This window comes from Oryctolagus cuniculus, chromosome 3 (assembly GCF_051225735.1).
Source record: "Oryctolagus cuniculus isolate XC-2025 breed Fujian yellow rabbit chromosome 3, ASM5122573v1, whole genome shotgun sequence".
Taxonomy (NCBI): domain Eukaryota; kingdom Metazoa; phylum Chordata; class Mammalia; order Lagomorpha; family Leporidae; genus Oryctolagus; species Oryctolagus cuniculus.
Genome location: NC_142869.1, coordinates 49,963,473 through 49,987,023, shown reverse-complemented (window position 1 = coordinate 49,987,023; position 23,551 = coordinate 49,963,473). Strand labels below are relative to the sequence as shown.

The following is a 23,551-nucleotide window of genomic DNA, read 5'->3' as shown; positions in this document are numbered from 1 at the left end:
AACATAAAATGATTAATAAAGACAATTGAATATTGAGGATATTGTACATGAGAAATTTGAGTCCTTATAATATGAGGTCCTTATATGAGTCCTTATAAATATGAGTCCTTATAAATGGCCTCTTTGAATCTTGTAATGAAGCTAAATTTATGTTTTTGCTTGGCTTAGAGCTTAGAAATAGAAGTTTTGCTTCTTATCTCTCATGCTTAGTGTAGTGTTTCCCAAACTTGTCTGGCTTTTATCTAGGATGATGGGCAAAAGGGGAGATAATAATGGTTTTAAAAGTTTCCCAGGGATTAAACATGACAATAGGTCTGATCTGATTTCATCATCATTTAAAAAAAATCATCTATTATTTTTCACTTTATGTTTCTGTGTGGGAGCAAACTGTTGAAATACTTACTTAAGGTATACTAAGCTGATCTTCTGTATATTAAGATAATCGAAAATGAATCTTGATGTGAATGGAAGGGGAGAGGGAGTGGGAAAGGGGAGGGTTGTGGGTGGGAGGGACGGTATGGGGGGGGGAAGCCATTGTAACACATGAGTCGTACTTTGGAAATTTATATTCATTAAATAAAAGATAAAAAAAAAAAGTTTCCCAGGGGCAGGCCTTTGGTCTGCAGTTAATATGCCAGTTAGGATGACCGTGTCGGAGAACAGAATATCTGAGTTTGATTCCTGACTCTACCTTCCCACTAACGTGGATCCTGGGAGGCAGTGGTGATGGTGATGGCTGTGGGTTTCTGTCACCTGTGTGGGAGACTTGGATTGAGTTACTGATTCCTTCAGTGTAGCCCTGTCCTGGGCTACAGGGGAGTAGTGTCTGTGGGCATCAGGGGAGAGAACCTTCAATGGGAGCTCATTCTCTGTCTCTCACTGTATCTCAAAAAAAAGAAAGAAAGAAAGAAAGAAAGAAAGAAAGAAAGAAAGAAAGAAAGAAAGAAGAAAGGAAAGAAAGAAAGAGAGAGAGAGAGAGAGAGAGAGAGAGAGAGAGAGAAAGAAAGAAAGAAAGAAAGAAAGAAAGAAAGAAAGAAAGAAAAGAAAAAGATTCTCGGGTTGCAGTTTAGGAATTCCCAAATCAGAATTTCTGAGGGAAAGGAGGAGATACTTAAAATAGCAAATATTACATTTTAAAAGATAAACCAGGGTGCCAGCGCTGTGGCATAGCAGGTTAAGATGCCGAAGTGCCGACATCCCACACTGGCACCAGTTCAAGTCCCGGCTGTTCCACTTCTGATCCAGCTCCCTGCTAATGTGCCTGGGAAATCAGTGGAAGATGGCCCAAGTATTTGGGAGACCTACACTCACATGGGAGACCTGGAAGAGGCTCCTGGCTCCTAGCTTCGGATTGGCTCAGCTCTGCCATTGCGGCTATTTGGGGAGTGAGGAGAGTGATTGGGGAGTGAACCAGTGGATAGAAGATCTCTTTCTCTGACTCTCCTCCTACCCCCTGTAACTCTTTCAGATAAATAAATATGTCTTTAAAAAAAAAGATAAACCAAAAGAAAAAAAATAGGCAAGTTTGGGAAACACAAATGGGAAATGACTGCTGCTAGAGTGAATAGCTAACATAACCTTGTAGGATTCCTATACATTAAATGTTCTTAAATGAAAGATACGCAAGTATGCACATTTGAGTAACATAGCTTTTATTAAAATGATTTCCCCAATCCCACCCAAAACCAGATTTTCCTTGGCAGTAAAACATGGCCCATTATGTACAAAACAAATAAACAAAATAGAGTATTAGACATCTATAAAATAATTCACTAGGTAGATTAATTGCCATACTGCTAAGTGTCAGAATTAAATTTTTTCCTCTCTTTATATTCCTTTTCTTTCTCTCTTTTTCATGGGATTGTTTGTTTTTTTAAATCAGCTAAATATTTAAAATCTGCTAAATTAATTGTCCAACTTTAAATTAATTTAAATGCTGCAAACTTTACCAATATATACTGAAACTTGTGCTTTTCTTTGGCATGACAATGGTATGCTTCTCTCAATGCAAATGAAAATTATAATCAGAGTGCCTGGGTTCCATATCCCATTCTGGCTTCTCTCTCCAGCTTCCTGCTGATGTGCACGGTGGGAGGCAGCAGATGATGGCTCAAGTAGCTGGGTCCCTGCCTCCCACACAGGAGACCTGAATTGAGTTCCTGGCTCCTGGCTTCAATCCAGCCCAGCCCTGGCTGTTGTGGGCATTTGGGAAGTGAACCAGCACAAGAGAATTCTCTGTCTCTCTCTCAAATTAATTAATAGTTTTAAAAGAGTGTTATAATTAATATCAAAAGAATTAAAGTCAAATGACCAAAGGAAATTTTTCCTTTTTGTTTTTTCTTGTTCTTTTTAAGATGTGTTTATTTATTTGAAAGGCAGAGTTACAGAGGCAGAGGCAGAGAGAGAGAGGTCTCTGTTCACTGGTTCTCTCCCAAAATGGCCGCAACTGCCAGAGCTGGGCTGATCTGAAGCCAGGAGTCAGGAGCTTCTTACAGGTCTCCCAAGTGGGTTCAGGGACCCAACGACTTGGGCCATCTTCTACTGCTTTCCCAGGCCACAGCAGAGAGCTGGATCAGAAGTGGAACAGTCAGGACTCGAACCAGCGCCCATATGGGATCGAAGCACTGCAGATGGCAGCTTTACCCACAATGCCACAGCACCGGCCCGTTTTGTTGTTTTCATAGTTGTTCTTTGGGTAGGCTTTCTTTACCAAGTTGAAGAAGCTCTCCTCTATTCTTTTTTTTTTTTTTTGAGAACTTTTAAAACTTTTTAATTTTTAACTGGTATATGACAATTGTACATATTTATGGGATACCATGTGCTATCTTGATACATGTATATTTTATGCAATGTTCAATTCAGGGTAAACCTAGCTACCCCCTCAAATATTCATCATCTCTTTTTGGTGAAAACATGCAGAATCCTCCCTTCTAGCTTAAACACACACACACTGTACAATATCGTTATCTATAGTCACCTTACTGCACCTACAGCACTAGGACTTCTTGCCCTATCCAGTTATAACTTAGTGCCTATTACTCAACCTTTGCCCTTCCCTCTCCCCTCCCCACCACTCCCCCTAGCCTCTAGTAATCTACTCTCAACGTCTATGACACTGGTGTTCTTTTAATATTAAAGAAAACACAGCTTAGTTAAAGTGATGCATAATTCTTCATTATCAGCAACTTTTTAAATGAGGATTTGATCTTCCCAGTCCTGGGGAAACCATCTAGTTAAATCCTGGGAATTTGCAATAATCATGTGCAATTTCAGTTTGATCTGGGAATAATTAAAGTTCTGTGTTTAAAACATGGCTGATTATAAGCTTCATGAATAGCAAAGGGGGAATAAAGAATCAAGATCAAGAATCAGATCAAGAAAATAAATATTAACCAGCTCAGACATTTATCTACGGTTGCAGGGTCAGCAAGAATGCAAGATATTTAGTATATTTCTATGTTAGTGTGGCTTTAATGAGATATTTGTATCTTTTTAGTACTTTGAACTTTTTCATTCCAATAAAGCTTCTATAAATATTCTGTGTTCTTTTAAAGGAAAGTGTTGTATTCACTATTCCATACTGCTCTGTTAAACATTTGGTAGCTATCTCTTAAAAATAAATATTTGCTCTACAAAGTGGAAGAGTAAATAGAATACCAAGAGATATGCAGTATCCCCAGCCTGCTGACATGATACACATAATGTGGTCTATGACCTCTGCTTTTTACCATAACATTCAGGGGATGCATTTTAGATCAAGTAAATTTGTCATTGCAGAAGTAAGTGGTAATAATCATCTGCTAGAAACCTCTGTTAAAAAAAAAAAAAAAAAAAAAAAAAACCTCCTTCAAATCATGTAATCATGTTTTCTAGCAGTTGCTATATTCCTGAAATGCATGTCAGGAATAATCCTTAGCAGATTAATTTTGGTGCAAGAAAACCCCTTTAACATGTTCATCTCTGATACAATGAAAATGATCCAGTTTTTAGAACTGCACCTGCGCGGCACCGGGAGCTGGAATGTGTCCCAGGCACTCAGGTACCTACAGCCTCAGGAGAGAGAACGTGGTGACCCAAAGGTGACTCAGTGGGGAGCGTGAGCCCCTCCTCCTCACGTGTGTTACCCCCTTGGCCTGTACCCAAACCATAGTATATAAGCATACAATCTAGGAACTAAAACCAATGTGATTGCTGTGCAAACTCCACCTCAAGACGAGGAGTCTAGTGCCTTTATTTCAATTTAATTTTCGTAACCTTACCCCAGCCTCCTCTTTTGTTCGTTTATCCAGCATATATTTGTTTCTCCCTTATGAAGCAGATGATAAAGGCCAAATGCTTTTGAAATGTGCATTTCTTTAAAACTTGTAATTTTTAAACTAAAAAATATTAAACATTGTGCAAAATAGGTGCGATATCACATTTACTATTTTAATCATTTTCAAGTGTACATTTCAGTGGTATTGTTGTATAATTGTTACCACCATCCTTCTTGAAGATGGTTTCATCCTCGCACATCAAAACTCTACACATTAAACAGCAACTCCCACTACCTTCTCCTCCAGCCCCAGTAACCATCATTCTGCTTTCCATGTCTCTGAGTTTGACTAGAGTACCTCATATAAATGGAATCAAAATATTTGTCCTTTTGAGTCTGGCTGATTCTACCTGGCATAAAGTCTTCAAGAGTCATCCATGTTAGAGAGTGTGTCAAAATTTCACTTTAGGCCGGCGCCACGGTTCACTAGGCTAATCCTCCGCCTGCGGCACCGGCACACCGAGTTCTAGTCCCGGTCGGGGCGCTGGATTCTGTTCCGGTTGCCCCTCTTCCAGGCCAGCTCTCTGCTGTGGCCAGGGAGTGCAGTGGAGGATGGCCCAAGTCCTTGGGCCCTGCACCCCATGGGAGACCAGGAGAAGAACCTGGCTCCTGGCTTCAGATCAGCGCGGTGTGCCGGCCGTGGCGGCCATTGGAGGGTGAACCAACGGCAAAAGGAAGACCTTTCTCTCTGTCTCTCTCTCTCTCACTGTCCACTCTGCCTGTCAAAAAAAAAAAAATTCACCTTAAATTTTTTTAAGCTTTATTATTATTTGAAAGGCAGAGTTACAGAGAAGCAAAGGGAGAGAGAGAGAGAGAGAGAGAGGTCTTCCATCTGCTGGTTCACTCCCCAGATGGCTGCAATGGCCAGAACTGGGCTGATTGGAAGCCAGGAGCCAGGAGCTTCTTCTGGGTCTCCCACACGGGTTCAGAGGCCCAAGGATTTGGACCATCTTCCACTGCTTTTCCAGGTGCATTAGCAAGGAGCTGGATCAGAAGTGGAGCAACCAGGAGTGGAACCTTATGGGATGCCAGCAGCGGCCTTACTCGCCACAGTACAGCACCAGCCCCAAAATTTCACACCTTTTAAAGGCTGAATAATCCTCAACTTCTTTTATATGGAAAGCAGATTTTAAAACAAGGAATTAAAAAATTTTTTAAAGGCAGAGTGACAAAGAGGGAGAAACAGAGATATTCCATTTGCTGATTCACTTCCCAAATGGCTGCAACAGCCAGGGCTGGGCCAGACCAAAGCCAGGAACCAGGAAACCTATCTGGGTCTCCCACATAGGCGTTAGGGACTTAATTACCTGCTTCCCAAGCACATTATAAGGAAGCTAGATCAGAAGCCAAGTAGCCTGGGCTTAAACTGGCGCTCAGATATGGGCTGCAGGCATCCCAAGTGGCAGCATAATCTGCTGTGCCACCATGCCCGCCCAAAGCACAAAAGTTTCAGATGGGATCCTGTCGTACAAACCATCCCATCCAACTTGTCTTTTCTTTCTTCTTTATGTTTACAGAATTGAGGAAAACAAGTCCCTGAGAGCTTAAGTCATGTGGCCAAGGTTATACTCCTGGTTAGTTAATGGCAAAGCCAAGCCTAAAAACCAGCTCTGTGACCTAGAAAAGAGCTCTTTCTACCACACCACCCTGTGGTCTCTGTAGACAATAAAAGGCAAGTGTTCAAAATTAGTGTCTCTCGTCAGTGTTGTGAGAGTTCAGAAGGAAAGATAAATTAACCTGGGAATCTTCCCTAATAACTGAGAAATGTCACATTACAAATGCAACATTCAAAATACACTTGAGGATGAGTGAGGCTACATTCTGATTAACGGTGATCAAAACTATAAATAACACTCCACTGGGAAAGATTCTTTCTACAGGCAAGCATCTTGTCTCTTTTGCTGCCTTGAATTATGCATTAAGCATGCATTTTTAAAAATACTCATTCTCTCCTATAGTTAAGATAGTCACACTAAAATTGATTTTATTTTTTATATTCTATCTGATTTCATATTTCATTTGTGACACCACAGTTGCTCTAAAAACATCTCTTAGCACACAAAAGTTTAAGCACAGAGCTGGAACATAGCAGATAGAAACGCTCTAAATAAATAGAGGATCTATATAGAAAATGCTCTTAATCTTAACTCCATAAAGAGGATAAAAAAGGTCACTAACAAGCTTAAAAGTATTTCTAAATGGAATACTTGTTTCATAATTTTCAGATGAGTTCTGGGAAGTCTTTAATATGCATTCTTTACTCCAGATTTATGCTAATATGGAATACTTACTATGTAGGTCAACTTGCATTTTTTCTAGCATTTAGTTTTTGTTACTACAAGGCAGTATCACTCTTAGCCTAACAAGGCTCCTAGGTAATTGGTGAAGGGCAGAGCCTGTTGTTAGCCCATTCCTTAAATTTGCAGATGAAAGTTGGCCAAGGGAGTTCCCATTTTCTCAGCCCAGACTTATTGAATCAGTATCTCCAGGGGAAGAGGCCAAAAATCCACCTTTAAAAAAAAAAAAAAACAAGCAAAACAATCAGATTTACTTTTTATTTGTTTGAAAGTTAGAGTTACAGACAGGGAGACAGAGCAGGAGAGAGAGCAATGTTCTGTCCTCTGGTTTGCTTTCCAAATGACCATAGGAGCCCGAGTCTCCCACTTGGGTGCAGGGGCCCAAGCACTTGGGCCATCTTCCACTGCTTTCCCAGGCATATTAGCAGGAAGCTGGATCAGAAGTGGAGCAGCCAGGACTGGAACTGGAACCCATATAGGATTCTGGCATTACAGGCAGCAGCTTAACTTGTTGTTAATGCCACAATGCTGCCCTCTAAAAATCTATGTTCTTAAGAAGCGCCTCAGTTAATTTTTGATCTTACTGATTTGGAAAACACTATTTTAGCACACGCTCCTGTTTATAAGCTACCAGAACAATATTTAAAACAAGGGACATCTTTCTGACCTATTGTTTTGGGGAGCTTTGGTAAGCAAATATGTGCATTAATGTGATGCATTAGTGTCCTCAATCTAGCTAGTGTGAGTTAGATAACCAGCTTAGAAAAGAGCTGACTAGGGGCCAGTGCTGTGGCATAGTGGGTTAAGCCACCACCTGCAACACCAGCATCCAGTATGGGTGCCGGTTTGAGTCCTGGCTGCTCCACTTCCAATCCAGCTCCCTGCTAATGTGCCTGATAAAGCAGTAGAAGGTGGCCCATGTCTCTGGGCCCCTGCATCCATGTGGGAGACCAGGAAGAAGCTCCAGGCTCCTGGCTTTGGTCCATCATAGTGCTGGCTGTTGTAGCCACTGGAGTGAACCAGTGGATGAAAGATTCTCTCTCTCTCTCTCTCTCTCTTCCTCTATCTATCTGTAACTCCACCTTTCAAATAAATAAAAAAAAATATTAAAAAGAAAAAGGAAAAGATAAAAGAAAGGACCTGGGTGGTAACACAATTTGAAGGTTAGAGGGAAAGGAGGAATATTAGGGTTAAATAGGTGGATTTACATAGCCCATATTTAATGTCATTTCTAACAAAATCAAATTAAATTTGCTATTTGGGGTAAGTTAATTAACAAAATTAATCTTTTCAGGGAAGGGTCACCTCTAGATGAATATAATTTCAGATTCTTATTTGGTGCTCAAAAAATGTGGTTCAGTTGCCAGCCACCCAGATACATCTGTGCTTCATTTTTCTAAATGAATACAGAATATATGTAGACTTTTATATAAATAAATATGAGTCCATGTGCCTAACAGCACCTAGGTACTGCTGATAAAATAAACAGCATGCCAAGAGTGAATTCTGTATTTACAAAGCTCAGAGGAAGCTCATCAGCCAACACTTATTGAACACCTCTGAAGTATGCCTGAGAGTCATAAGAAACCACACTCATTTAAATCTCTTGCCAGACAGAGCATAGATAAGTAAACCTATATATAGTGTGTTGGAGAGCCGGAATGAAGGTTTGGCCTGTCTCCACGCACCCAGGGCCCAAGTGCCTCAGACAAAGGAATGGCTCCTGCAGCCAACAGTTGAGCTGACTCTTTTCCTCCACCGATGCATTTTTGTTTTAAGTAAAACAAAAACCTGTTTTTATTAAAATATAAATACATATATATAAGCATGGAACTTCTCAGTGTTAGTGAGTTGCCGTCAAACCACCCATGTAGCTAAGCCATCCACCAGAAGTGTGAACTTTACCAGTTTCTAAACCACCAACAACCCCTCTTTCTCCTCCAGTGGTAACCACACTGTGACTTCTAACACCTGATTCATTTTGGCCTGTTTTAGAGTTTTGAGTAAATTAAATTGCATGGTCTGTATCTTTGGTGTCTGACTTCTTTAGTTTGATGGTATATTTTTGTGAGATGCATCCAAGTTGTTGCCTAGTGCCATAGCTCATTCATTTTTTTTTCTTTTAAAGATTTATTTTACTTATTTGAAAGGCAGAGTTATAAGAAACAAAGACAGAAAGAGAGAGAGAGAGAGAGAGAGAGAGAGAGAGAGAGGTCTTCCATCCACTGGTTCACTCCCCAGATGGCTGCAATGGCTGGAGTTGCACCTATCCGAAGCCAGGAGCCAGGAGCGTCTTCTGAGTCTCCCATGCAGGTGCAGGGGACTAAGGACTTGGGCCATCTTCTACTCAAAGAGCTGGATCAGAAGCGGAGCTGCCGGCCGGCGCTGTGGCTCACTAGGCTAATCCTCCACCTGTGGCGCCGGTACTCCGGGTTCTAGTCCCAGCTGGGGCGCAGGATTCTGTCCCAGTTGCTCCTCTTCCAGTCCAGCTCTCTGCTGTGGCCCCGGAAGGCAGTGGAGGATGGCCCAAGTGCTTGGGCCCTGCACCCGCCATTTGTGGGGTGAACCAATGGAAGGAAGACCTTTCTTTCTGTCTCTCTTTCTCACTGGAGCTGTCGAGACTCGAACCGGCACCCATATGGGATGCCAGAACTGCAGGCGACAGCTTTACCTGCTGTGCCACAGCGCCAGCCCTGCTCACTTTTGTTTTTACTGCTGTATAGTATTTTGTTATGTGAATATTCTGTAGTTTATTATATTTTATTATTGATGGTTGTTTGGATTATTACCAGTGTTAGATCATTATAATACTACTGCTGCTCATAAATATTCTTGAATATGTCCTTTAACCCATATATGCATAAATTTCTGTTAAGTATATGTCTAGAAAAGAAATTGCTAGGTCACTGGTTATACTTATATTCAACAAACTACAAGTAATTTTCTTCCAAAATGGTTGTACCAATTTTACTCTTGCCAGCAGCATGTAAGAGTCTCCATCACTCCATATCTACACCAAAACTTGAAATTTTCAGTCTTATTAATTTTGGCAATTCTACTGGGCAGGTATTAGTGTCCTATTGAGATTTTCAGACTGCAGGCAGTCCTATGGTATAATATTTTTTGGATCCCGAGCAATGTTTGATGGCGAGTATCTGAGTGTTGAATGAGGCTTATCCACTGCAGGAACACCTGAGTTTCCAGTGAGCCAACAAGTCATATTGCAAGTCCCTTGTGATGCTTTGTAGTACAGTTTCCCTCTGGTCAGGGTCACCAGGCGGGCAATGAATGTCTCATAGAGATACCAGAAGGTTACTGTCTGCAAGGTGCAGAACAAATTGGCATTCCTGCTATTCTTTGTGTATATCCCTTCTGCCAGGACAGCCTCCAGTCTCTCTCTCCTCCCTAAGGCAACCCTAGGTGTAGAGCAAAGGAGAGGTGCCACAAAGCCTGTTTCCCCTACAGCCACAGTCCCAGCTAAACTGAGCCTTGGACACCTCCTTATTGTGTCCATTTAGTGAGATGCCTGGACAGCTCTGGACCTTTGCCGGAAAACACCCAGGTACTTTATGGAACCTGGGCCTCCCCATCCCCCGCCCCTTGCAGTCCTATCAGGCAGGGCCACTGCACAGTGGCTTCTAGTGGCCATTCCTGAGGATGAGTGAAAGACTGAATTGAGGAAGTGATGGTGGGCGGGGTGGAGTCCATGTAGAATGGACAAAAAGGTGGGCTGTGCAGAAGTTTCCCATGAGCTGCCAGGAGAAGGGGATGTCAGCTGTCCATCGGAGAGCGTTTCTGTTTAGTTGCCGCTGCTCGCCGTCATCGCACCTCTTTCCCTGCGGACAAAAAAGGATATGGTCAGCTTCCGCTGCTACCTGCTCTTCCCACGAGAGTGGACGCCCCTGGCCCCAGACTCCTCACCACATTTCCTGAGAAAACATCCCCCTTGATAGAACCCTCCTGCGAGCCTCCCAGCGGAGGTCTGCAGGAAGCCGGGGTGGTCTCACGCCTCCAGCAGCCATGGTTTTCAGGCCCATGCCCAGAACCGGAAGCAGTGTGACCTGGCCTACATAGAGGAACTTTATTCTGGGTTGTTCAGAGAATGACAAGTAGTTCCCAGGCTTCAGGATTTAATGGACTAGCAACTTTTCAGAAAAGATTTCAGTGACCCATATAAACTTGCCAGCCGCCTCTGTTTTTTCCAGTAAAAACATGTGACTGGTTTCCATGGGGTTCTATTTAGTAGTCCTAGTTGTCATCTGTTATCTGCTATGTGTAAGGCTCTGCTCTAGTACCTGTTCAAAAACATCTCGTTTTGATCTTCACCACATCACTGCCAAATATTCTTATTACAGGTGACAAGAGAGGCTCAGAGAGGGTAATACATTACCTGATGCCACACAGCTAATTGTTGGCAGAGTCAGATTTTGAACCCGGTTCTATAGGACTCTAAATCCTCTCTTTCCACTGTACTGTTTATCACATCTGCAATAGATGTGCAGATTATTCAGATACAGTTTTTAAACCCGTCGTATTCTGATGAGATGATAGACTAGCGAGAAATTACGGTTTGTTTTCTTTTTCTTTGTAGAGAGGTTTTTTTTTTTTTCTTAACCTGCTTCAATTTTTCGTTATTTCTTCAATTAGACTTGAGTGTCTCACAAAAGCTAAAGCGATTCTAATTCTATGTGACATCATGACACAGCTCTCTGTCAAGGCGGAGATCGGGTTTGAGATGATGATCACGACACTTCCCCAAGCCCATCTGAACTGTGGGATGACTTTGGAATTGAACAGCTCCTACTCTGCCCGCTGGGTAACGACAGCTGCAGTCGCCAGCTCGTTCCTCACTGGTCAATTGGCCATGCTCAGAGCAGCGACTGCTCAGGTGGGGAAGAGAGATCACTGCTGAGAGTAAAGGTCAGCTCTAACAGGAGAAGCTCCAGGCCCCGGGGGCAGCTGTACGCAACTGTCAGGGAGAAGTTGATGAGCCCTGGATGGGGAAAAGGAGTGAGTGTGGTGCCCAGAGCTGGTATTCTTTCGGCACTGTTAGGAAAGTTCTTGGTTATGTGACAGTGTAGTTTAGGACACTTAAAAATTAAACGTAACAGAATTGACTACTTTGGACAATATTGTTATTATCCTGAAAACTCTCAAATTAGACTGCTCAAAAATCTGCTGCTTTTAAGATAAAAAGCTATTTAGAAATTATTGATTCACTAAGTCTTTTCCTTCACTTGTAATAAGTGCAGAGCATTTACTAAGAAGTAAAAAATATGGTTATTGCATTTATACTCTTGGGGCTCATATATTATATTGAGAAATGTATTCATCTGTATTATATATAGATTGTAATTTGTGGTATATACATCATATACTATAAATTATTTCTAAACCGAGCGCCTCAGCTGTACTAAAAGCAGCTACTTTTCTTAATATTTATGTTGTCAACTAAAGTGAATTTTCCAAACATACTCATTCCTGAAAGAAAAGACATTTAAGTAAGCAGCTATTTTCTTTTAAAGATTTATTTTACTTATTTGAAAGACAGAGTTACAGAGTGAGGTAGAGCCAGAGAGAGAGAGAGAGAAAGAGAGAGAGAGAGGTCTTCCATTCCACTGGTTCACTCCTCAAGTGACTGCAATGGCCAGAGCTGAGCTGATCTGAAGCCAGGAGCCAAGAGCTTCTTCTGGGTCTCCCACACGGGTGCAGGGGCCCAAGGAGTTGGGCCATTTTCTACTGCTTTCCCAGGCCACAGCAGAGAGCTGGATTAGAAGAGGAGCAGCAAGGACTCAAACTGGCGCCCATATGGGATGCCAGCACTGCAGGCTTTAACCTACTGTGCCACAGCAATGGCCCCAGCTATTTTCAAGTTTTAGCTACATTCTCTTTACTATTTAAAAGTTTTTTGTGTTAGTATGGTAGTCCCAATTTCTTTGGCCTCATACTTCCAGGAGTTAAAGAATTCTGTCAGCTTAATTGTTCTAAGATATTTTAAGATGTCACTTCTTAGAAACATTATACATTTACTTTAGAGTACTTGAAAATTATAGAGAAGCCTAATTCAAAAAACCATCCACAATTTCACTACTCAGCATTAACTGCAATTAAAATGTCACCTGCTGGTCCCTTTCTAGACACAAACTGGTAACATATTCTCATACTCCATTTGGTAATAGGTCATTTTCCCCCTTTACCTTTTAGGATTAACATATTTCCCTATTCTTCAGAAACATGATTTTACTGTGTAGTATTCTTACATCTCACCAATATTTTTTTAAAGATTTATTTTATTTATTTGAAAGAGTTAGAGAGAGGTAGAGACAGAGAGAGAGGTCTCCCATCTGCTGGTTCACTCCCCAGATGGCCTCAATGGCCGGAGCTGTGCTGATCCAAAGCTAGGATCCAGGAGTTTCTTCCCAGTCTCCTACATGGATGCAGGGATCCAAAGACTCGGGCCATCTTCTACTGCTTTCCCAGGCCATAGCAGAGAGCTGGATCGGAAGAGGAGCAGCCGGAACTCAAACCGGCGCCCATATGGGATGCTGGCGCTTCAGGCCAGGGCTTTAACCTGCTGCGCCTCAGCGCCAGTCCCACCAATATTTAAAACTATTAAACTTTCTGCTACTATAAATAATATTATTCCTCCTTGTGAAGAAACATTTCAACTCAGTTTTGATTTTCTTTACACAAATTAGGAGTAAAAAGTCAACGGCACCCATAGATTCCTCTCTGGGAGACTGCCCTCCAGAAAGCTGCTTGTCTGCCGGCCATGAGCTGAGCATGGGCACCTGTTTCACCCCACCTCCTCCCAGGAGGAACGCTAACATTAAAACACACCTAACAACAATAGAAGGTGGCTTGTTTTATTCGTTTTCCTTTCATTACGAATAAGGCTTGGCCTTTTTCCTCACAGTGGTTGACTTTAACATATTTTATAGCAAACATGTTTAAGACAAACCTACAATGATAATTCACCATTCGCTCCATTACATCAGCATCTTTATAGCTGGGTTAATTCTCAGCCTCCTGGAGCCCATTAAGGAAACTTGTTTTCACGAAGGAAACTGTTGATTAATGATAATAAATACGCCGGGCTTTGGTCCTGGCCAATGTGGAGCCCTGCGGTTTAGTCTTGTGTAACCCTGAAGAAGTTACTTAACCTCTGTTGGCTTCAGCTTCCTTTGCTGTAAAACAGGGCTGATCATCTTCAAGTGATTCGCACAAGAGAAGACACTCCAGCCTCCAAGTAGAGGTAGATTCTATTGTAAAATGAGAAGTGTTTCTCTGCAGTTGCAAAACAGATATCCCAGGCGAGGACAGGCTCAGAGGCCAGAACTTTGCAAGTCCTAACAAGTCACCATTTTCACCTTGTTTTATTGCCTTTACCTGCCAAGGGATTAGCGCAGTTAGCGGCACCTCTTTTTTCAGTGTGGGTGGAGAATTTGGCTGGGTGATTGGCCTCAGTCTTGCACACACAACAGTGCTTTCCTAGTCTGGTACTTGGTACTGTTAAAACAAGAAGGTTTTTGAGAAATTAAATCTAACAGAGTTTATTTAAGCAGAACAAAACTGAATTGGGCAGCTCCCAGAACCACAGCAGGTTCTGAGAACTTCACTCAACAGTGTAATCAGACAGAATTTATAGGCAAAACTGAGAGAGAAGCCTAGGAAATAACTGCCTACAGCCTAGTCAACCAGTCAACCGGTTAAAGCTTAAGTTGTTTAAAATACAATCAATGAACTGACTGCAAGGCCTTGTGCAGCCAGCCCAAGCTCAGTTACTGCAATTAATCTGTTGGTTTAGTTTATAGGGCCCAGTGCAGGTACCCAGTTCAAATTCATGGTCTCCCACAAATTTTGTTTAATGGCACTTTAGAAAGTTGCTCCAGATCTGCTGGAATGAACACCAAGGTCATTACAAGGACTTGGCTTTCCTTGTGTTTTGTGTCCACCTGCCCATCTAGGGATTTATAATGTAAATGACCAGGCTGAGTGCCAGATGGGTAGTTAGCAGCCCTGGAGGCACCCTGACATCACTGGCTGTACTGCTCTCTCTTTTGTGTTCTAGTACTTCTCCGGCTGACAGCCCAGTGGCTGGCTGCCGTTCCCACCAGGAGCTGGCACTGCAAAGGGAGGTTCAGAAATGTCCCAGATCCTCCGCGAGCTGCTCCGCGTCTCGGAGCGGGCTGCCAACATCGCCCGGGCGTGCAGGCAGCAGCAAGCGCTCTTTCAGCTGCTGATCGAAGAAAAGAAAGAGGGCGAAAAGAACAAGAAGTTCTCGGTTGACTTCAAGACCCTCGCTGATGTGCTGGTGCAGGAAGTGATAAAGCAGAATATGGAGAACAAGGTACGAAGGGCCCGCCCAGGTGTTTGCCGAATGTTCGCCTCTGTGATTCCCCTCCCTGTTGGCCAGCCTGCCTCCCTTAGCTCCCCAACCCTGCACGGAACACTAGTGCCTCGGGTTCAAGTCAACGTCAGAGGTTTTCCTCTCTTTCCTTTGGATTACAATATTAATAAAATATTCCTTGAGAAAATGTATACAATACAGAAAAGCAATAAGAAAATAAAAATCACTCCCAATTTTAACAGCTAGAGATAAAAACTTTGGTAGAGAAGCTTTTATTTACCAATGAGTTTCTTCTTCATAAATAAGTGTTCCCTGGAAAATAAGAAAAAAACCAAGGACCCTCTTAATCCCATCACTAGACAAAACCACCACTATGTTTTCTAAATATTGTTAGACTGTTTTTCTTTTGTGTGTATGTATGTGTGTGCATGACTTGTAAAATGTATTTCAATAGAAATGAGGGCACACTGTTTTGTAACCTTTTTGTTTGTTTGTTTAAGCTTTGATACATTAAGTGCCACCTTTTGGACTTACTTGTTTAATGTTTGCCTCAGTTATGGGCTTGTAACTGGAGACTTAAAGTCTCCTTTTTTCCTAGCCAGAAAACACTGTTCATAACTAAAAGTGATCAGGATTCTGGGTATCTTGCTTGAAATGACTAGGGGAAAGAAACCAGTAGCAGTAATAACACCAGCAGACACTTACAACGGCTTTCTGTGTGTGAGACACTGTTCTAAGGGCTTAAATATATTACTTAGACCATATGGCAATTTTGAGGTAAGAACTATTATTCCATGGAAATGGATGAAAAAAAGGGAGCACAGAGAGGTTCCGTGACATCCTGAAGTTACACAGCAAGTGAATGGACAAGGCCAGTTTTTGAGCACAGGCAGACTGGCTCATGGTCTGCGTTCCTTGCAATATTACATTGCCTTTTATATAAACAAATTGTATTTGTTCTGATTTTGGAGGATAGAACTTTAGGACAGAACTATAAAATACTGGAAGAATTTCTGTAAAATTCTCAAGATAATGAGTATCATCTAAAATCATTGAAGTAAAATTTTTGGTCACAGACAAGAGAAAAGAATAAATGACTCCATGAAATCTCTACAAACTGTGCTTTTTCATACCCTGTAGTATCTGGCTTCAATAAACTAAATGAAGCAACTTTATTTTTGTTTGTTACTGATCAAGATAGTTGGGTACTAGGGGAGACTGAATCACTGGATTAGATATGTACTGATAGTGATTTTTACAGGCTAATATTTGCCCCAAGGCATTATAGCAGGTTCAGACAATTATTTATTCATGAAGTAAATACCAGGACTTATGATCTAATAAACAATATTCCATTTTGGTGATAGAAAATATTTGTAGTTCATGACCCTTACGTCCTGTAGCCTCAGAAACAGGTCTTTAAAGTGCCTTGAGAGACTAAGCTTCATTTCTTGATGAGTAGGCTGGTCACCAGCCCTTTTTGGGTTGCACTGTCCAGCAGAAAGGGGAAAAAGAATAACAAGTGGTTGTAGGCATTATTCGAGCTAGTGGGGAGCAGCAGCATTGTGGCGCGGTTACACTGTTGCTCGTGATGGCAGCGCCCCATATCAGAGTGCTGGTTCGAGTACCAGCTGCTTCACTTCCAATCCAGCCTCCTGCTAATGTAGCTGGGACAACAGTGGATAATGATTTAAGTAGCTAGATCCCTACCATTCCTGGGGGAGACCAGGATGAACTCCCTGGCTCATGGCTTCAGCCTGGCCCAGACCTGACTGTTGCAGCACCATTTGGGAGGTGAACTAGGGAATGGAAGAATGTTCTCCGTCTCTGTGTGTATGTGTGTATGCACATGCGTGTTTGTTTCTCCCCTCTGCCCTGTACCCTCATTTTGTCTTTTGAATAAGTAACTAAATAAATAAATGCTTTTTTTAAAAATAAAGCTATTGGGCCTTTGCAGATGACTGAGCTCAAATATTTGAAGCATTTCCTTGCTTCTGTTCCCAGAGAACATCATGCATAACTGGGGTACATATTTTGAGAAAAATTATCTCCTCCACTGAGGATCACAAGCAAAATGAACCTGAAAGCTTCCTGATCACACACACAGAGAAGACTTTTTCTTGACTCATTCACTCTACATTGATGCATAAATTATTGGTCAATAAAATTTCTCTTTTTCTTAATCAACTTCCTGGTTCCTCCAACAGGGGCTGAAACATACCTGAAAATGAAAATAAAATCTAATGTTGTTTTCTAATTTTTCATCTGCTCTCAAGTAACAATTTTAGGTACTTGATTAATAATTTTAATTTTTTAAGAGCAATGGTTGAAATTTCTCCTTTGCAGACTTTGTAGCTCTCTACTCTTATATAGAAGGGTGGAATTTCTAGACGCAGTTCTGCAATGGAACCAGACGTAAGGAAACCAGATTTCCAACTCACTGTGGACTTTCCGGAGAGGCAAAGAAGCAGTAAAATATTTGACAACTATGCTGACTCCATTCTTTAAATACTTGGATTGGGTTATAGGATTAGAAATTTCTGAATATCAACTCTAAGTGTGCTATTTAATTTTAAATATAAACTAGAAATCTGTTCAGAACTTACATGTGTGGATTTTTGTTGTTTCATTTCTTTGTCAACTCCAAATCATCCAGTTTCCAGGCCTGGAAAAAAATATTTTTGGAGAAGAATCCAATGAGTTTACTAATGATTTGGGTAAGTATAAGAATCTTCATGTGTTTTTGTAACTTAATTCACGAGGTATTCTAATCTCCAACATACCATGGCATAAATGGATGTTTGAAAGCCTTTCAATGTAAACAATATAATATACTTGAATTCAGGTTTCATTCAATTTCTGCCCCAGAATATCATGGCATTTAAGTTAGGAAAAGGTTGGTATCTTACAATAATTTGACATTTAAATAATAAGGGTTATTTAGCATATAAGTAATTTACAACTTAACCCTTGGGGGAAGTTGGGGAATCTAATGGAAGTAATCCTTTGTGGACCCCTTGAAGAGTCCATGAACCTTGGCTAAGAGTGTAGAGGAAGCATTGGCCCTGAAACACTTGAGCAGGTTGCCTCATGGTTTCTCTGGTTCTCAGAACCTCATTGTAAGTCCCGTTTACTCAGTGTCCTGTGAGCTGGGTTCTCCTATAGACCTCCACATCCCCTCCCTGCAGGCATTGAGAAAAATATCCTGGTCTCTAATTCATCACAGAGAAACATTTTTTAATTAGTTTGTTGAATTTTTTGTTTAATGATTGAAGAGGCTAAAATAGTGAACCTTAACAACACCGTTCATGTGACAAATCTTGAAATATCCAGAAAAACATTTACAAAGGAAAAAAAATCTCTGGATTAACTCTGAAAATGTTTTCACTTCCGTCATGGGCTGTGTATTCAGATGCACTTAGCTTGATGGCATTTCATAAGAGAGAGAAAGAGAGAGAGAGATCTCATTTCAGGTAAAAATAACTCCTGTTGATCAACTATAAGAAACCTTGCATTTAAAATCCTCCATTCTGCTACCTCCTAAATAGCTATTTTAAGACGTCACTTATCTAGATTACAGGGTAAAAAGGCAGGGCGCTCCCTGACTGCTGAGAAGGGTGCGGAGGGTAGAGGCGGGGCTGTGGGGGATGATGGGAGCACAGGACCAGAGAGCAGGAAGGCGTTTGGATTTCTCTGAATGTGATGGGGATGCATTGGCAGTTGGTAAGCAGAGGAGTGAAGCCATGTGATTTGCTCCTATAAACAATCCAATGACGTTACTGGAACCAAAGTAGGTGCTTGGGAAGCAGCAGTTGTTAGCATTATTTCCCAGCTTTCACAGTTTAATTCAAATTTGACTTTAATTAAATTTAAGTGAGAGTGAGCATTTCCTGCTAATTCAGACTCACCTTCATAGCAGCTTCATACTGCACTTTCCGAACTTCACTCATCACCTTGGGATTATGTTAGAGTTCAGCAGGTCTGGGTAGTGCCTGAGGCTCTGAATTTCTAACAGGCTCCCAGGTGACAAAGCTGCTGGTCGTTGGAATTGACAGAGTAGCTGGGAGTATTAGTCAGTATACCTAAAAAGCACTAAAGTGCAATGTTTTCATAATTTTTAAGGGATTGTGTGTGTGTGTGTTTCTTTTTTCCATTGCTGACACTTCTTGTTGCTATTAACTTGCCTATTTTACCAGTCTCTTGTCTCACTTCTGTGGAGGCTGGGAACCAGGTTCACCAAAGTTCTAAGCAACATGTTAAAGTGCAGGTGGAGCACCTGGACTTGGTGGCCTCTGGCTTCACCTGGGGAAGCAGCTTTGCTTGCGTCACCTTCCTCACGCAGTTTCCCAGAGGAGAGTGGCTTCCATGGATGCCACTCAAGTCGTACAGTGCCACTGCCTTTAAAGAGTCATCGATTTTGTCTTCCATGACTTAGCATAACAATCTGACATCAGAAGTGTCATGGAAGGAAGCAGAAGCACATCAGTGTGCTGATAGAACCTGCACTTTTCAATAACATTTAGACTTGGAACAGCATCAGAAGGCAAAAAAGTATATCAAGGGTTCAGGAATTTTTAACTTGGCTATGAGCTCCCTTCAGTTGGACACAAATTGGTGTTCACAAACATCTGGGGAGAAAGTCTTTGGGTTCCTGGAGCCCATCCCTCACCACCAAGGACAGGAGTGGCCACTGGGCATCAGTGACTTGATGAAGCCCGCCTGATGATTCTGGCATGATTCCCCAGGCTTAGGAACCAGTGGTATGGCTGTATTACCTGCCTCTAATCTAGGTGTACGCTCTTTGTTGTCCCACCATCTCCATTATTCTTTCTCCAAGGAAACTCTAGAAAGGTAACAGCTTTTAGTTTGTCTTTACTGCAGGGGAAAAGATTACTGTGAGGCTGTGTTCTGCTGAGGAAGAAACAGCAGAGCTGCTTAGCAAGGTGCTTAATGGTAACCAGTCGGCATCTGGAGCCTTAGCCAAAGTTGTTCATCAGGACGTGGCCTTCACTGATGCAACTCTGGATTCAGTAGAGATCAGCATTCCACAGGACACGTTAGGAATCTGGGTGGATCCCATAGGTAAGTATAGGAGGGTATATTTCATTTACTTGTTGCAATTTTGGGGGTGGTGTTTGGAAAAATGAAAATTGAGAGTGTAGTTTAATTCCCCTAGAGGTCATAATTTTTTTTTAAAGATTTATTTGAAAGGCAGAGTTACAGAGAGTAAGAGAGAGAATGACATCTGCCATCTGCTGATTCACTCCCCAGATGGTCACAATGGCCAAAACTGAGCCAAGTCAAAGCCAGGAAGGAGCCTGGAACTCCATCTGGGTCTCCCAAGTGGATTGGCAGGGGCCCAAAAACTTGGGCCATCTTTCACGGCTTTCCAAGACACATTAGCAGGGAACTGGATGGGAAATGGAGCAGCCAGCATTTGAACCATATGGGACTCACCCATATGGGATGCCTGTGTTGCAGTCAGCAGCTTAACCCACTGCACTACAATGCTAGCCCCATTGTAGAAGTTGTTTTAAGTTTTAAAATGATAAATAAAGAGTCCAGGTGTATGTGTTACAGTGCATTGTGTTTTATATATATATGTGTGTGTGTGTGTCTATATGTTTATATATTCAATTATAAATGTATATACCCATATTTTTAACAGACGTGTATATATACATTGGTGAAGATACTTCAAAAAGTTCATGGAAAATAGAATTAAAATATAAGCTTTTTTGGTGCTAAAAATCTTAAAATCTGTGCATACACATAGTCTCCAAAAATTCATGAAAACACTAAACATGGACATCAAAATTTCTATACCCAAATCAACTTTTAATTCCATTTTCTGTGAACTTCATGAAGTCCAAACAGGTACACACACAAAGATGGATGAACTCATCATTAGAAGACTTCAGGGGCCACACTCCTATCTGGTCCTTCTCTCCCTTACTGACTGGTTCTGACCACAGCAAACTGGAGCACAGCAGATTGCTGCCATGGGGGAGTCCAGGCCAGAACTTCTGGTGTCTATTATTATTATTATTATTATTATTTTTGACAGGCAGAGTGGACAGAGAGAGAGAGAGAAAGGTCTTCCTTTTTCGTTGGTTCATCCCCCAGTGACTGCTGTGGCCGGCGCACCATGCTAATCCGAAGCCAGGAGCCAGGTGCTTCTCCTGGTCTCCCATGTGGGTGCAGGGCCCAAGGACTTGGGCCATCCTCCACTGCACTCCCTGGCCACAGCAGAGAGCTGGCCTGGAAGAGGAGCAACCGGGACAGAATCCGGTGCCCCGACCAGGACTAGTACCCGGTGTGCCGACGCCGCAGGCGGAGGATTAGCCTAGTGAGCCACGGCACCAGCCCAGAACTTCTGGGTATTTAAAGATCTCCATGGGCCAGTGCCGTGGCATTAGTGGGTAAAGCCACTGCCTGCAGTGCCGGCGTCCCATATGGGCACTGGTTTGAGTCCTGCCTACTCCACTACCAATCCAGCTCTCTGCTATGGACTGGGAAGGCAATAGAGAATGGCCCAAGTCCTTGGGCCCCTGCACCCGCGTGTGAGACCCAGAAGAAGCTCCTGGCTCCTGGCTCCTGGCTTCGGATTGGCCCAGCCTGGGCCATTGCAGCCAACTGGGGAGTGAACCAGTGGTTAGAAGACCTCTCTCTCTCTCCATCTCTCCTTCGCTCTCTGTGTAACTCTGACTTTCAAATAATAAATAAATCATAGAAAAAAAAAAGATTTAAAGATCTCCCAGTTTTTAAGCTAGCAATTAAGCAAACAATCCAAAACATAGTTGAAGGTGACTTCTGAGCAGTCACTTTGTGAGCTGTATGTAAACTTTATCATCAACTTTTTGTCTTTGTTGTGGTAGGACTGTATCTATCACCCACTATCCTTAGCATTGCTGCTCTTTATTATGTTGAGCAGGCAAACTCCCCCACCTTTCCCATCCAATGGATTATATATAGAAACTAAAAGCCTCTCCTGGAATCTCTTATCTCTGGAAAATAAATGGTATCAGTTGTGATTTCTGAGATACAGGGATCTCTTGCTTTTTGGTTCCACCCTGAATTGATTCTAACTCTGGATCTTTTGCCAGGCGCATCCTCAACTGTGTGTTAGCTCACTGAATGTTGGCAGTCAGCTGCTGGCATATACAAGGGGTCTTCAAAAAGTAAATGGAAAATGTATGTCATGAAAAAACTGTCATAGGTTTCAAAATTTTGCACCAAAATAAACTTACTGTTTAATCAATGCCCTGTTAGGGAGAAACCTCCCTCTTTGGCACCACTGATATTTCACCTTTATTACCACTATCATTATCTCTTCCTTCTAACTTGAGGGACTTAATAATAACAAAAAGTAATTCCTGGAAGGAAGCTTTTCCATCTCACCTTGTACTTGTCCTCTGATTAGTGACAGTTCTAAAAAAATCCTACTAATTATTCTGAGTTAATAGTTTTCAAATGTATTTGACGTGGGACAAGTGGTGCTCATTATATGCAAGATGCTATGCTAGATGCTATAAACATGTCCTCCATTTTAGAGTTTTCATATTTTTAAGAAAATGAAATAGTAGCAGAAAAAATGACATACAAAAGCTGAAATAACTCAGTACAAATGACATCCAAATGTAAAACTTGATTAGTTACCAAATTAGTGACAAAGAGAAATGATACAGGACAAAGGTTATAGATGGATTCACCATGATCTTCAGAATCTTCATCTGATTCCAAATACATTTGCTTCATTTTTCAGATTCAACTTATCAATATATTAAAGGCTCTACTGACATTAAATCCAATCAAGGAATCTTCCCTTCTGGCCTTCAGTGTGTCACCATTTTAATTGGTGTTTATGACATCCAAACAGGGGTACCTCTGATGGGAGTTATCAATCAGCCTTTTGTGACACAAGATCCAAAGACTCTCAGGTAAAAGATGAGTTTTTGAATATTATGGTTTTTAGAACTCATGACCTCAGCTTTGCTTATTTTCAGATTTATCATTCTATGTGACATTGCCATGACTCAAGGGCTAGCTACACTGGAGTGCTCCCACTAAAAGTCCGCATGTTTGAATTAAAGGCCTTTTCATTTCCAGTCTTGGATGTGGCGTCATTTCATTTAGTGTTGAGGGCATGCAGGTAGAAAGTTTAAAAGGAATACTATCTTGGAGAAATCATGGTTGTGCACTGGGGATACAGCAAGCCTAATCCCTGTTCTAAGAATCCACTCAAACCTAGGTTAATAGAATGGTGGTAACACTGCCTTCTAAAATATGTGGAACAAGATGGGTACACTTACATGAGGGTGTTTCAAAAAGTTTATGGAAAATTAATTTAAAACATATATTTTGCTGTGAAAAATTTAGAAATCCTTATATACTGGTTGGTCTTCAAAAGTTCATAAAAAATGTGCATTATGAAAAAACTATATAGATTTCAAATTTTTTGGCACAAAAATAAATTTCATGAACTTTAAAAAAATAAATTATTTGAAAGGCAGAGTTATAGAGAGGGAGAGACAAAGAGAGATCTTTCATCTCTGGTTCATTCCCCAAAAGACACAGGGCTGGTGCTGG

General features: G+C 41.6%; 2 protein-coding genes across 6 annotated transcripts in view; one reads left to right on the top strand and one right to left on the bottom strand.

Annotated features, from left to right (window-relative positions):
* INPP1 (inositol polyphosphate-1-phosphatase) overlaps nucleotides 1–23,551 on the top strand; it is a 36,156-nt gene that overhangs the window by 10,435 nt on the left and 2,170 nt on the right. For 2 of the 5 annotated variants that reach the window (XM_089330182.1, XM_002712256.6), the window contains exons 2-5: nucleotides 14,684–14,962; nucleotides 17,619–17,679; nucleotides 19,844–20,044; nucleotides 22,728–22,902. In XM_089330182.1, the coding sequence (XP_089186308.1) occupies nucleotides 14,759–14,962; nucleotides 17,619–17,679; nucleotides 19,844–20,044; nucleotides 22,728–22,902 (641 nt within the window). In that variant the 5' untranslated portion in view covers nucleotides 14,684–14,758. Of the gene's footprint in view, nucleotides 1–13,691; nucleotides 13,868–14,683; nucleotides 14,963–17,618; nucleotides 17,680–19,827; nucleotides 20,045–22,727; nucleotides 22,903–23,551 lie in introns of those variants that run through there. The other 3 variants (XM_089330181.1, XM_070070465.2, XM_089330183.1) reach the window with 3 other exon arrangements.
* The window catches only part of LOC127491518 (uncharacterized), a 67,877-nt gene continuing 45,187 nt past the window's right edge, over nucleotides 862–23,551 (bottom strand). Inside the window, exon 5 of the mRNA XM_070069874.2 lies at nucleotides 862–10,448. The gene's annotated coding sequence lies outside the window, so the exon portion shown is untranslated. The remainder of the gene's footprint in view (nucleotides 10,449–23,551) is intronic.